The following is a 14302-nucleotide window of genomic DNA, read 5'->3' as shown; positions in this document are numbered from 1 at the left end:
CTTTCCTGGTGTGTATGTGTTGTTCAGTGGAAAACCATCCATGTCAAATCAACAATGGAGGCTGCAGTAACCTGTGCCTGATCTCCCCCGGCGGCGGATACACGTGTGCCTGCCCCACGAACTTCTACCTAGCCGCCGACGGCAAACAGTGCCTGTCTAACTGCACTGCGAGTCAGGTGAGCTGGATTCCTTTGTTTTTTCCCAACCGTTCCTGACAAGATGTGGAATATCACATGTATTCTTTTACGTTCCAGTTCGTGTGTAAGAACGACAAGTGCATTCCCTTTTGGTGGAAGTGTGACACCGAGGACGACTGTGGCGACCGATCCGATGAACCCGCCGACTGCCGTGAGTGCCGACGGGGAGTCCTGGAAAAAAAATACCGCAACGACGTTGTCCCGCTTGTTTCCGTGTCCGAACCTTTTGTTTTGCCGCTGCAGCGGACTTCAAGTGTCGACCCGGCCAGTTCCAGTGTGGCACAGGCATCTGCACCAACCCGGCCTACATCTGCGATGGAGACAACGACTGCCATGACAACTCCGATGAGGCCAATTGCGGTAAAAGCAGGCGCCGGCACACATGGACACACTTCCAGCGTGCACTTTTAATCTTCCCCATCCTTCTGTTGTCTCCTTTTTTTGGTCACCAGACATCCATGTGTGCCTCCCGAGCCAGTTTAAATGTACCAGCCCGAGTCGCTGCATCCCCGGCATTTTCCGCTGCAACGGCCAGGACAATTGCGGCGAGGGCGAGGATGAGAAGGACTGCCGTGAGTCTCACCGTCCCCCTAGCACCTGAGATGGTCTTCATGGCGTATAGTGTAGCTCCTTTCAAAGCCCTCATTCTGTACTGAGTAGAACGTCTCTTTCCGGTGCAGCCGAAGTGACGTGCGCCCCCAACCAGTTCCAGTGTGCCATCACCAAGCGCTGCATCCCGCGGGTGTGGGTGTGTGACAGAGACAACGACTGCGTGGACGGATCTGATGAGCCTGCCAACTGCAGTGAGTCACGCCTCGTGTTGGTTGCCAAAATATCAAGACGAAGAGCCTGTTCTCCGGAACGGGGCTCCGATAAAAGCTGCGTTGATTTAAGGGTGCGGATGTCAGCCCCATCAGCACCACATCGCTCTCATCGCTATTATCCGCATTATATTACCCTTCTTGAAATCAATAAGGTAGTAAAAGCGACGTGAGCGATCCCACCACTGAGCCTTATCCGTCGCGTTTATCGCAGCCCAAATGACGTGTGGCGTGGACGAGTTCCGCTGCAAGGACTCCGGCCGCTGCATCCCTGCGCGCTGGAAATGCGACGGAGAAGACGACTGCGGAGACGCTTCCGATGAACCGAAAGAGGAGTGCGGTGAGAAACAAAGATGGCAGAGCGGGAGGAAAGGAGGCGGGCTGGGGGGCGGCGGTCTTGTGTTTACTGTGTCTGTGTGACACCCAGACGAGCGAACGTGCGAGCCGTACCAGTTTCGCTGCAAGAACAACCGGTGCGTTCCGGGCCGCTGGCAGTGTGACTATGACAACGACTGCGGCGACAACTCTGATGAAGACAAGTGTGGTAGGTTCCCTGTTTTTCTGCGCAGTTGACATTTATTATATTCCATCAGCCGCTGTGTCAACACAGATTTCAGATGTCCTGGATTCGTGCTGTAAGCCCGCGACCACCTGCTGCCTGTTTGTACGTTGTATTTACTCGACTACATGCATGGGAGAGACGTTGGTTTCCTTTTGCACTGAGTAGTTCTGGGGCCATTAACACATCTCACATCATCTCATGTCTATTTTGCGTTTCACACTGGCCTGTTGATGTGACTCAGAGGTAGGTGTTTTCACACTTTCAGCTCAGTCATCCACAACCTCAGCTCCGCTCTGTCCCCACTTTCTGTTTTGTGTCGATGAGGTTTATTTCCTGCCCTTTTCAATCCCAGTAGCTTCTCCCGCTTTTCCACTTTGTTCCTTCCCCGCCTCTGTGCCCTGCCCTGATCTGACATATCAGCCTTTTTTATTCATGGACTTGCAGTCTGCTCTGCTCCCTGCTTTCTCTTCTCTATGTTTACTCCTCTCCCTGCTTCCCCCCCCTCTCCCCGCTCACTTCCCCCTGATTCCCTCTCCTTAACTCTCCCCCTTTGTCCCCAGTGCCTCGGCAGTGTTCGGAGAGCGAGTTTGCTTGCGCCAACGGGCGTTGTATCGCCGGCCGCTGGAAGTGCGACGGCGATCACGATTGTGCTGACGGATCGGACGAGGTATCGCGCATCTTTTAACCAAGTGACAAACCGTCGCCCCTTGGCGCTAACGCGCATTTCCCGGTGTTCGCGCAGAACGGCTGCGATGTGAAGTGCGACAGCGACCAATACCAGTGCAAAAACGGCCACTGCATCCCGCTCCGATGGCACTGTGACGCCGACCCCGACTGTTTGGACGGAAGCGACGAGGAGAAATGTGACAGTGGGGGTAAGAGAGGAACGCCACCACAAAACATGCTTCAGATGTCGGGCGCATGTAGAAGTAATAGGTGACTTTTCCTTTGCTTTCAGTGGGTAGACACTGCCCCCTGGACGAGTTCCAGTGCAACAACACTCTTTGTAAGCCCCTGGGCTGGAAGTGTGATGGTGAGGACGACTGCGGCGACAACTCAGATGAGAATCCAGAGGAGTGTGGTGAGGATTTTTATCTTTCAGCGGGTGGACAGTACATTTGCTCAAATATGTCGTTCTTTGCACAAAACCTCTCGTGCGTCTCTTAGTGAAATTCCAGTGTCCGCCTACGAGGCAGTTCCGTTGCCTCAATGATCGCGTGTGTCTGCCGTTCTCGAGAAGATGCGACGGCGTCAACAACTGTGGCGACAACAGCGATGAACAAAACTGCCGTACGTGTTTGCTAACTCAATAAAAGTCACATTAGCATTGAAAAACGAAACGAACCGCATCTGTGCTTGTCTCCAGAAGTGCCGCCTTCCACGCCAGCGTGCCAAAAAGACGAGTTCCAGTGCTCCAACGGCCGCTGCATCAGCGCCATCTTCCGCTGCAACTACTTCAACGACTGCGGGGATTACGGCTCTGATGAGATCAACTGCAATAAGAAAGGTGCGTCGCGCCGCCGCGGTGCAGCAGCCGCGCTCCTTTTTTTCCGGTTTGAATGAATACCTGTCATTCCTGCGCCTGCAGACACGGTGCTGAACGACTGCCGCAGCAACAGGACAGTGTGTGGAGATGGCGACGAGGCTCACTGCGTGGTGAACGGCACCGACTCCTTCTGCTCCTGCAGAACCGGCTTCCAGTCCAATGGTCGGAACAGATGTGAAGGTGCGATTTTTGCTAGCTTTGCTGTGGCGCATGTTGTCACATAAAGGCAACTTGTTTAGGGTGCGTGATTTGGGCTGTTTCATCTCACAGATAAGAACGAGTGTAAGCAGTTTGGAGTTTGTTCCCACATCTGCAACAACACCAAAGGATCCCACAAGTGCAGCTGCCACAAATACTTCACCAAAATCAATGACACGTGCAAGGCCGATGGTGAGCTATTAGCATTTGCTGTTTTCTGTCCCAGCTTGCTTGTTTGTCTCCACCCTAACGTTTGTTTTATGCCACCACAGCTCAGAGACAGCTACTGTATATCGCCGACGACAATGAAATCCGCAGCCTGGACCCTTCCATACCGAACTGGCGTTACGAGCAGATTTTCCAGGGCGATGCTAACGTGCGCATCGACGCCATGGACATCCACGTCAAGACAAACCGCATTTATTGGACGAACTGGCACACGGGGCGCATTTCCTCCTACGATTTGCCCTCCGCCTCTCTCTCTCCCAACAACAATCGGAATCGACGACAGACCGACCCCAGGGTCACAAACGTGGAGGTAAGTGTGCACATACGGGACACAGGCAAAGAAGGCCCGGGGAGTTTTGAGGAGTCCTCTAATGATGATGATATATATATATTTTTTTTCAGATTCCTGATCTGAAGATGCCTCGTGGGATCGCAGTGGACTGGGTGGCAGGAAACCTGTACTGGACCGATTCCGGTCGAGACGTCATCGAGGTGGCCCAACTCAGCGGAACACATCACAGAAAGACGCTCATCTCCGGCATGATCGACGAGCCTCACGCCATCGTGGTCGACCCACAGAGAGGGTGAATGGGCCGGAAGAAAACATGGAGCCCAATAGAGGTAACAGTGATGAAAACAATGATCTTGTGCCCTGTTCATTAGGAGGATGTACTGGGCTGACTGGGGAAACCATCCCAAGATTGAAACCGCCGCTATGGATGGAACCATGAGAGAGACTGTAGTGGAGGAAAACATCCAGTGGCCAACTGGTAAAACACACCCTGGGATAGGCCGCCTGTTTGTCCAACTTTTCCTGTAGCTGTCCAATTCTCTCCAGGTCTGGCCGTGGACTACTTCAACGAGCGTCTGTACTGGGCTGATGCCAAACTCTCCCTGATTTGCAGCGTGAGGCTGAACGGCAGCGACCCAGTGGTGGCTGTGAGCAGCCTTAAGAACAGTTGAGTGTTTCAACGCCGCCCTTCTTCCAGCCCAGCAGTTCCTCAGCTTCCCCTCGGTAACGTGTCCTCTCTGATGACCCCCAGAGCTCCATCAGCCCTTCAGCATCGATGTGTTTGAAGACTACGTCTACGGCGTCACCTACATCAACAACTACGTGTTCCGGGTGAACAAGTTCGGGAAAGGCCCAACTGAGAACCTGACCACAGGGATGAATCATGCCACCGATATAGTTTTGTACCATCGCTACAAGCAGCCTGAGAGTGAGTAGACACCAAAGGCTGGATATAGAGGGGCCCGTGGCGATGTATAACCCCCCTCTCTGTCTGTGATTTTAGTGAATAATCCATGTGACAGGAAGAAATGCGAATGGCTCTGTCTGCTCAGCCCCAGTGGACCAGTCTGCACCTGTCCCAATGGACACACGCTGAACAACGGCACCTGTGTGGAGACGCCGACTCCCACTCTCTCGCCCATCTGTGAGTAAACACGCCTTCTGGTCCCGGGCGTGCGAGCCGCCGCTCTGTCTCATACTGTGGAAAAAAAACTGCTGTGATCCTGTACAGCGCCACCCAGCGGCCCCTGCTTGGTTCAGTGTCTGAACGGCGGGAGCTGTTTCCTGAACGCCCACAAGCAGGCGAAGTGTCGCTGTCAGCCGAATTATGGGGGAGAACGGTGCGAGATTGACCAGTGCAGAGACTACTGCAAGAACGGGGGCACGTGCACGCCCTCCCCTACAGGTAGGTGGTCATCACGTGGTATTTTACAGGCCTTAGCACCAGCTAAAGGAATGAAGGTTCATTCAAGGATTTTTCTCCAGTGTTGGTGTTTGCATGAGCTGCATTCCCTCCCCTGCTGAGTCCCCCCACATTATGTTTATGTCTGTCTGTCTATCTATCTATCTATCTATCTATCTATCTATCTATCTATCTATCTATCTATCTATCTATCTATCTATCTATCTAGCTCTCTAGCTCTCTAGCTCTCTATCTAGCTCTCTAGCTCTCTATCTAGCTCTCTAGCTCTCTAGCTCTCTATCTAGCTCTCTAGCTCTATATCTAGCTCTCTATCTAGCTCTCTATCTAGCTCTCTAACTCTCTATCTAGCTCTCTATCTAGCTCTCTAGCTCTCTATCTAGCTCTCTAGCTCTCTAGCTCTCTATCTAGCTCTCTAGCTCTCTATCTAGCTCTCTATCTAGCTCTCTAACTCTCTATCTAGCTCTCTATCTAGCTCTCTAACTCTCTATCTAGCTCTCTAACTCTCTATCTAGCTCTCTATCTAGCTCTCTAGCTCTCTAGCTCTCTAGCTCTCTATCTAGCTCTCTAGCTCTCTATCTAGCTCTCTAGCTCTCTATCTAGCTCTCTATCTAGCTCTCTAGCTCTCTAGCTCTCTATCTAGCTCTCTAGCTCTATATCTAGCTCTCTATCTAGCTCTCTAGCTCTCTATCTAGCTCTCTATCTAGCTCTCTAGCTCTCTAGCTCTCTATCTAGCTCTCTAGCTCTATATCTAGCTCTCTATCTAGCTCTCTAGCTCTCTATCTAGCTCTATATCTAGCTCTCTATCTAGCTCTCTAGCTCTCTATCTAGCTCTCTAGCTCTCTAGCTCTCTATCTAGCTCTCTAGCTCTATATCTAGCTCTCTATCTAGCTCTCTATCTAGCTCTCTAACTCTCTATCTAGCTCTCTATCTAGCTCTCTAGCTCTCTATCTAGCTCTCTAGCTCTCTAGCTCTCTATCTAGCTCTCTAGCTCTCTATCTAGCTCTCTATCTAGCTCTCTAACTCTCTATCTAGCTCTCTATCTAGCTCTCTAACTCTCTATCTAGCTCTCTAACTCTCTATCTAGCTCTCTATCTAGCTCTCTAGCTCTCTAGCTCTCTAGCTCTCTATCTAGCTCTCTAGCTCTCTATCTAGCTCTCTAGCTCTCTATCTAGCTCTCTATCTAGCTCTCTAGCTCTCTAGCTCTCTATCTAGCTCTCTAGCTCTATATCTAGCTCTCTATCTAGCTCTCTAGCTCTCTATCTAGCTCTCTATCTAGCTCTCTAGCTCTCTAGCTCTCTATCTAGCTCTCTAGCTCTCTAGCTCTCTATCTAGCTCTCTAGCTCTATATCTAGCTCTCTATCTAGCTCTCTAGCTCTCTATCTAGCTCTATATCTAGCTCTCTATCTAGCTCTCTAGCTCTCTATCTAGCTCTCTATCTAGCTCTCTAGCTCTCTATCTAGCTCTCTAGCTCTCTAACTCTCTATCTAGCTCTCTAGCTCTCTATCTATCTATCTAGCTCTCTATCTATCTATCTATCTATCTATCTATCTATCTATCTATCTATCTATCTATCTATCTATCTATCTATAATAGCTGAGTGGGTCAGTGAGGTCAGAGGTTGGCAGGTCAGCGCACAGCTATGAAGTCGGTGATACCTGTTCTAATCCTGAGTCCTGATTTGGTTATTATTATTCTGCGACTGGGTGTCCACAGGCTCTCCTACATGTCGATGCCTGACGGGCTTTACGGGGCCAAACTGTAACCAGCACACCTGTAGTAATTACTGCAAGAATGGAGGAAAGTGCACGGTCAGCAGTGGAAACCAGCCGACCTGCCAGTGTTCCCATGACTTCCTGGGTGATCAATGCCAGTACAGTAAGTGCCAGTTCAATCTCGTAAGAACAAGGAAATTAGATGCGGTTGGTACAGCACTCATTGTGTGTGTGTGTGTGTGTGTGTGTGTGAGCAGGGAGCTGTGAGGGCCACTGCCTCAACAAAGGTACATGCCTGCAGACTGAAAATGGCTCCAAGCTGTGCCGCTGTCTCCCTCGGTACATCGGAGCCACTTGTGAGATTGACAAATGCCACTACTGTCGTGACGGCGAGTGTATCCCCACCAACAGTTTCACACCCACGGGTGATTTCACCTGCCGGTAGGAACACTTGTGCGAGCATAACTGACTTGGTACAACTTTGCCTCGTGCTTATTCCGTGAATGTTCTGGCCTTCTGCAGCTGCACAAATGGAGGTATCCAACCCAGCTGTTACACGTGTGACACGAACGAGTACTGTGCGAACGGCCAGTGCTCAATAAACCCCACCTCTCGCCTCCCGGAGTGCAAGTGAGGATCAGCTGATCGCGTCTATAACTTGTGGCACTTTTGCCTGGCGATCTATGCTGCAGACTTTTCTCATGTTCTCTCTCTCTCCCTGCCCGGGCAGGTGTTCGCCTGGGTGGGCGGGGCATCGCTGTGAGTCTGTGGCCACCAGCGAAAGAACCTCAGGCTCAAGTATGCCTAATATCAATAAGTGAAGTTTAATATTGACATTCAGCTGCACTGATCTCTCTCTCTCTCTCTCTCTCCCTCTGTGTGTGTGTGTGTGTGTGTGTGTGTGTGTGTGTGCAGGCACAGCATCTATAGTTATACCTGTGGTCCTACTGCTGCTCTTGCTGATTCTGCTGGCTGCAGGAACTGTGTTCTGGTATAGAAGAAGGATGAGAGGGTGAGGCACCCATTTTGACACTCTCTTTCCCCTCCTTCTGTCCTTTCCTCAGCACTTATCCTCTCCTCTCTGTAATGGCATCTTTTCTGCTTCTCAGGTCTAGCCGAACGAGCAAAACCGGCTCCAAGCGTTTGCGGTAACATTAGCCAGGCTTTTCCTCCATCCACTCATTCACGTTGGCATCTTTCTTTTCCCTCTCTCTCTCTCTCTTTTTCTCTGCCTCTCTCTCAGTTGCTATCCGGTGTTTGGTCCTGTGGTGGTTTGCTAATGTTCATTGGTGTTGCAGCTCATTCGGCTCCAACAGTTTCTCTCCTGTCACAGTTGCCCCCTCGGTGCAACTCCAGGGGAGAAAACGATGGATTTCAGCTCCGTAGATCCGTCATCCATCATTGCGCCATACTTTATTCCCCGTTCTGTCCTGTGGTGTGTTTGGTTGTGTGGTGAGGACAATGTGACAGCATTGTTCCAAGCTCAAGTTGGAAAATGCAACGTTACGCATTCCAGCATTGACTCGAGGTAGATACCAGAGGTCAAGCCGAGTCCCACCGAACGCCATCCTCGAGGTTTAGAAATACAGCTAAGTTATTTACAGTCGTAGTGTTCTTAAACTAGTAATTGTAACATTTTTTTTGGCATGCAGAATTAACGTTGAAACCAAATATTCACTGCTTTTGCCCCAACTCCACATTTGCCACATGCCAGCTGTCGGGGATTGAGTGGCGCTAATGTAGAGAAACGCTTGCACTTTTCAATCTTAAAGATTTTTTTCCACTCATGTCTGTTTTTGAGGTTGATTGAAATCACGTTGCAAGACTTTGGTGATGTTTTTCTGGTCGCTAAATTGGTAGCTGGACACCTCTGGTAGATGCCATAGGGGAGCTATGACAATGAATCGATGGATGTGTCTAAATCCTGCACACTGGCGCTTCAGCGGTCGTGAATCCACGTGAACATACGTGAATGTTGACTTTGCGTTCCCTCAGCCTGGGTCAGAGCTCATGTCCTCATGTGCACCGCTCAGGCTTTTCCCAAAGTCGATTCAAGTACGGTAGTGACGGTACCCCCAACATCTCGTGCAGGGCCAAAGGCTTCCAGCACCAGAGGATGACCAACGGGGCCATGAATGTAGAGATCGGAAACCCCGCCTACAAGATCTACGAGGGCGAACCGGATGACGACGCCGGGGAGCTGCTAGATGCAGACTTCACTCTGGACCCAGACAAGGTAAAGCAATAGAACTGCAACACATTTCGACTGTCAGACATCTTGTAATTAATTTGTTCTGTTTTGCAGCCCACCAACTTCACGAACCCGGTGTATGCCACTCTGTACATGGGAGCTCACAACAGCCGCAACTCTCTGGCCAGCACAGACGAGAACAAAGAGCTGCTATCACGTGGAGACGAGGAGCCACTCGTGGACCCCCTGGCATAGACTGCGCACCATGAAATCCCAGACACGCCCCTTTTCTTGCCTTTAAAACAAATCGAAACACAAGCTAGCGAAAATAGCTTAAAAAAAGTGTGAACACTGTATAAAATGTACAAAAAATGAAGGACTACTTTTGTATGTGATTGCAGTATTATATTTTGTTCTTTTGAGATTTCTCTGGTCACAAACAACATTTTCTATGAGAGATTTTTAATTTACACTTTGTCCCCCGCCCCTCACCTATAGAGCCACTACCTCTGTGCAAGCGGAAATGAAAAAAATTGGAAGAAAAAAAATCGGACCGATTAAATTTTTTTTTTTCATTTTTGTGTGAACTGAAGAAAGGAAAAAAAGAGAAATTTTTCCATTTCACCAGTGCCAGCAGTTCCTTGTTTGTGTTGGCTATTCACAGGGAAAAGAAACACTCCAAGTTTCCTGAATTGGTACATTTGACAGCACATGTAATGACGACAAGACGGCAACGACCGTTTTTTTTTCCATGTTTTTTTCTCCACGACCATATTCACATAATGATTGTGTCCTTACAGCGCGTACGGTTAGGATGTGGGGGGGGTGTCCTGTTGCTATGGTGAGAGGATGATGGGGAGGTGTGGAATCAGGCTGGTCGACGTGAGCTGTTGTTTCTCCTCCTGAACCACGTGGAAGGGCAGCAATGATGAAGAGAAAACTGATTCAGAAGGTTTGCTTGTTTCTTCTCCAGCCGGCTGATTTTAAACCAGATGGCGTCCATTGTAACAAACGCATCCCAAGTGCGCGGCGTCCATTTGGTCATCTCTCTCATGCCCTGCTGCTGCTAACGCCACCGCTGGGGTCTCTGACATGTCCTTACGCTCGGCCTCTGTCCTACAATGCTGCTTTCTAGTCCAAACTGCGTCAGCCATACCTTAATGCATGCCAGATGTAACGCCGGCCTTTAACAATAACCAGGTTTTATTTCTGCTTTTCCGTCAGTGTGGTTTTTTTTAATTTTTTTGTTACTGCCGTTGTGTCTCGTCCATGTTGAGAAAAGTACAATCATTTTTCCTAAAGAACATTTTTGCAGGATCATACAGGACTTTTCAGAATTTATTGATTAGTTTTTTTCTTTTCTTAATGAAAAATGACATAGCTTTTATAGTACACGATGCATGGAGGCTCAGACTTTCTTCTGGAAAGAGAATAATGTTTAATTTTTGCCAGAGTACTTTACAGACTAATAAACAGATATTGTTATAAATAAAGTTCTAAAAAAATTGTACAGAAAACTGTCATGCTGTGTGACATTTGTCATGAGAAATAAGGAACAGAGAGAGAGTGATTTAAAATCTGTTTATAGTCAAGCGTGCAAATCATCCTTTTCCATCGATCTGTTTTCTTTAAATCACCTTTTTCTTGATCAGGGACTGCTAGTTTCTGCCCACAAAACTACTTCTCGGAGCACCTCCATGGAACTCCTATTTTCATACATTCAAAAGTAAATGAAATATGCTCATGCAAATTAACAGCAACAACAGGTTGCCAAATCCTTTACTCGATGCCTTTGTCCTTCAGCTCGGCCCGGACCCTCTTCAGGTAGTCAGGATCAGGGTATCCGAAACTGGAAATAAGGAGGGGAAAAGTTAATATATGACACCAAAGTAGGCTTGACAGACCTACGACCGAGCTGCCGTACCTCGATGGTCCACCCTTCATTGAGGTCTTGTGGTGAATGTCGTTCCAGGTCACTTGATTATTTGCACTAGTTGTTCTGGATTCTCCGATGGTGAAAATGAGCTTCTGGTCAAATGCTTTCCTCAGCAGCTGCAGCACCTCTTTACCTTCCTTGTTGTTTGGCAGAAACGCCTTTCTCCAAGCACCCTCGTACGGCATTCCTGGATTTTGGTGTTTTTCCTGCCAGAGGAGAAAAGATGAAGTTCTAAACATAGTTCCCAATGAACCATCTCCACTTTTTGGACATTTACCGTCTGTATTCCGCTTGGAATATTATAGTTGATGACTATAGTGTCACATTTAGTGAATCCAGGGAGTGTTGTGCTGATTATGTTTGTTGTCATTGTTCCATCTGGCTGATTGCCCACCATCATACCAAAGACATGTTTGCACACAGGGCAGCGCGGCCCCATGCTGTTTACTGCCTGAAGGAGGCATTTATGGCAGAATTCATGTGTACAGTCAAGCTGTCTTCCGTCTGTCATTTTGTCTAAACATATGGGACAGGTGTTTACATTGCTGTCATCTCCTGTCGTGCATTTGTTTTTGACCACGCTGTCTCCTGACTGGCCTTTCAACTTTGGCATGTTCTCCTGTGGGCCGGTGAAGCCCATGGCACCCCTGGGCTGGTTAATGTTGAATAGAGAGGTCATAATCGTCCTACACAGATGCAAAAGGGCCCTGACAGCATGGCTCTCCAACGCCGCATTTTTCCCTTTAGCCGCTTGGACCCTGACTTTGCCGTGGCCGTCAATGGAATCGACCAACTGCACACCGAACTTTCTTTGAATTTCATGGAAGGGATCCCTATAGGATGTAGTCATCAGTTTCCAGGTGCTCTCGTCTATGGTTATTCCCCCACTAAATAAAGGGTCACTAATGTTCATTTTAACCTCGCCTGGCTTCTGCTGATACAGTGGAACATCAACTGAACCTGAGGCACCGCTGGAAAACTCTCTGTTTTGACTTGGCCCATTTTGTTCCAGAGAGGACTGAACAAGCCATTCGTCCTCGGGTTTGTCATTTCTTGTCATCGTGTCTTTCGCCTCTGGATAGGGACGCTTTGGGGCAATACCAGAGCCATGGGGTTGACCTGATAAACTCTGGAGAAGAGCCTTGAACTCACAGAGCGCTCTATCTGGATTTCCCTCTCCTTTGCCTTTAGCAAACACCACCTTCGCTTCCAAGGTACAGTTGTTTCTTTCCTCAATGCGGCGGATTTCGTTCGTGTTGGGGCTCCACAGTGCCTGGAAAACCTCTGCTTTGAGGTCCAAATATTCACCACCTGCCGTTGGAGGGCCGACACAGTTTTCTTCATCCACTTGTTCCCTTTCCTGAAATATACACGTGCATTTATTATGGAAAAAAGACACGATTCCACAGTTATTTGCGAGTAGCACATACGTATTTTGGCTCTGGCGGCAGCTGGAGAGGTGCGTTGGGGACAACATCCTCGGCTCCAACCCAACTAACACCCGTTACCGTCAGCGATTTTCCGTCTTTACCGTGCAGCGTCTGTCCCTTCAGCGCCACAAGCTCAGACACATCTTGAGGGAAGGCGAAACGAGTGAGAAAGGCAAAAACAGCATTGACCGAAACAGTGATGTGAAAAAAGAAGCACTCATCCAGCACCTGGAGGCGGTTCGATCGACACCACTACCTCCGTCTTGTCCTCAGACATGTTCAACACATGACATGTTACTTCGTCTGTGGGTTCCTTCTTGGGGGTACTGGCCCAGGTCTGGAGGATTTTCTGCAGAACAAATTTCCTTCTGTCCAGGTCGTCATCATCAGGCCACTGGATACGGAGCGTGGCTTGGAGGACATTCTTGTCCTGCTCTGAATTCTTCAGGAAGAGAAAATGCCATTTCATTACAGCGCTGCTCTTCTATAATACAGTATTGTTCAAGATTGCAGGCAAGCATTTACAAAAAACATAAGGGATAATGTTCTACTCTCTAAAAGTTAACCAACTGTTATCTGGCTGGTCCTTCAAGACTATCTGTTTTGTAAGTCTATTCCCGTTTAGTATCTGTGATTGCAACATTATTCTCTCGCAAAGTTTTTCTGTCGGCCACCGTCAGAGTCCACTTTAAGACAGTAACTGAATCCGCCTGTCTCTTCAGCAATACCAAGGGTTTCCATTTAAGTTACATAGATTCCCTTTCGTTTTTAAAGAACGTTCAGCCATGTTGAAATGGTCCACTTCATCTCTAAAATGAACTGGACACCTAAATAAAACTAGTTTATTACCACATGTTGAGAGGCAAAGACTGGACGGATAGAGAGACATGAAATGTTCACCTCTTGAGATGTTGTTGGCGTCTCTGATAGCTAAAGTTTGAAGGATAAAAAAAAGAAACATTGTGTAAAATATCTGCAGCGAAAGCACCGAGACGCGTCCTCCCACCATTTTTAATGTTAGAGGGATTTTTCAGGTTAATACTCACGTCCATCGGCTCGTCGCTGTCTCCGGTCGACATGTTATCTAAAACAACACGAATAACAACAAAAATCAACGCAACGGAGAAAGTTCAAATAGCATTCAGACTCGTTTTACTCTTCACCTTCACGGTCACAACAAGATAGTGGAAGATTTCCGCTTCGTCATAGCGTTTTAAAGGTCGACGTTTTAAGCATAAAGTTACGCACCGGTGCCTTATACATGTATTTTAATTACAAATAGAAGCTACAGGAATTACCTTAGGTGGTCTTTTGATCCCGAATGTTCGAGAAAATGAAAGTGAAACTAACGTTGCTGCGTCAGATGTGTGTTCCGTCAATACATCATGAGCACTTCATGGACCCCAGGGCATGTGGGGCGGACTGAGATTTGATATCGTCCCGACTACCAAGGTACGAAGGGGGGAAAAATTCACATTACATTAAAAAAAAAAAAAAACAAAAAAAAACCCTCTTTGTAAGGTTTGTAAGACTACTGAAAACATTTTTTTTTTTTTTTAAGTTTTTTATTTTTAAGATATCGTGTTCATTGCAGTGGGCATCAGAACGCCAGACATAAGAAATGGAACCTTAATGGCAACTAGTTAGTCCCCCCCTCCAAAAAAAGTCAACATAAGAATGAGTTCAACTTCCTCCGGGACCAGAAAAGTGGCAGGAACCAAAGCCCCACCCCTTTACCCCTTTACATTTGGTATCATTGAAAAGCC

General features: G+C 48.2%; 2 protein-coding genes across 10 annotated transcripts in view; one reads left to right on the top strand and one right to left on the bottom strand.

Moving 5' to 3' along the window:
- Positions 1-10675, top strand: part of LOC101076069 (low-density lipoprotein receptor-related protein 1-like) — a 56445-nt gene extending 45770 nt beyond the window's left edge. For 2 of the 7 annotated variants that reach the window (XM_029825958.1, XM_029825961.1), the window contains 29 exons: positions 28-176; positions 255-348; positions 441-557; positions 650-769; positions 878-1000; positions 1233-1358; positions 1446-1562; positions 2141-2247; positions 2323-2455; positions 2539-2661; positions 2748-2870; positions 2950-3087; positions 3169-3306; positions 3397-3516; positions 3597-3862; positions 3955-4136; positions 4216-4322; positions 4391-4510; positions 4596-4772; positions 4848-4988; positions 5076-5249; positions 6981-7142; positions 7237-7420; positions 7502-7609; positions 7710-7777; positions 7895-7991; positions 8089-8127; positions 9071-9215; positions 9285-10675. In XM_029825958.1, the coding sequence (XP_029681818.1) occupies positions 28-176; positions 255-348; positions 441-557; positions 650-769; positions 878-1000; positions 1233-1358; positions 1446-1562; positions 2141-2247; positions 2323-2455; positions 2539-2661; positions 2748-2870; positions 2950-3087; positions 3169-3306; positions 3397-3516; positions 3597-3862; positions 3955-4136; positions 4216-4322; positions 4391-4510; positions 4596-4772; positions 4848-4988; positions 5076-5249; positions 6981-7142; positions 7237-7420; positions 7502-7609; positions 7710-7777; positions 7895-7991; positions 8089-8127; positions 9071-9215; positions 9285-9425 (3839 nt within the window). In that variant the 3' untranslated portion in view covers positions 9426-10675. Of the gene's footprint in view, positions 1-27; positions 177-254; positions 349-440; positions 558-649; positions 770-877; positions 1001-1232; positions 1359-1445; positions 1563-2140; positions 2248-2322; positions 2456-2538; positions 2662-2747; positions 2871-2946; positions 3088-3168; positions 3307-3396; positions 3517-3596; positions 3863-3954; positions 4137-4215; positions 4323-4390; positions 4511-4595; positions 4773-4847; positions 4989-5075; positions 5250-6980; positions 7143-7236; positions 7421-7501; positions 7610-7709; positions 7778-7894; positions 7992-8088; positions 8128-9070; positions 9216-9284 lie in introns of all 7 variants that reach the window. The other 5 variants (XM_029825957.1, XM_029825960.1, XM_029825959.1 and 2 more) reach the window with 3 other exon arrangements.
- A 62-nt stretch (positions 10676-10737) lies between these two features.
- Positions 10738-13994, bottom strand: LOC105419068 (uncharacterized). Of its 3 annotated transcripts, none has more exons than XM_029825964.1 (8): positions 13835-13994; positions 13583-13620; positions 13437-13466; positions 12765-12978; positions 12537-12679; positions 11384-12466; positions 11095-11312; positions 10738-11019 (listed from the first exon to the last, which is right to left on the bottom strand). In XM_029825964.1, exons 2-8 carry the CDS (start codon positions 13613-13615, stop codon positions 10950-10952), a joined length of 1791 nt encoding a protein of 596 aa, XP_029681824.1. In that variant the 5' UTR covers positions 13616-13620; positions 13835-13994; the 3' UTR covers positions 10738-10949. The 3 variants fall into 3 exon arrangements, with proteins under 3 accessions (XP_029681824.1, XP_029681826.1, XP_029681825.1); XM_029825966.1 differs by having other exon boundaries at positions 13887-13981; XM_029825965.1 differs by lacking the exon at positions 13835-13994 and adding an exon at positions 13700-13831.
- Between the last annotated feature and the right edge of the window lie 308 nt (positions 13995-14302).

This window comes from Takifugu rubripes, chromosome 19 (genome assembly GCF_901000725.2).
Source record: "Takifugu rubripes chromosome 19, fTakRub1.2, whole genome shotgun sequence".
Taxonomy (NCBI): Eukaryota; Metazoa; Chordata; class Actinopteri; order Tetraodontiformes; family Tetraodontidae; genus Takifugu; species Takifugu rubripes.
Note: the sequence above shows the minus strand (reverse complement) of the source record. Positions and strands in the feature narration are given on the sequence as shown.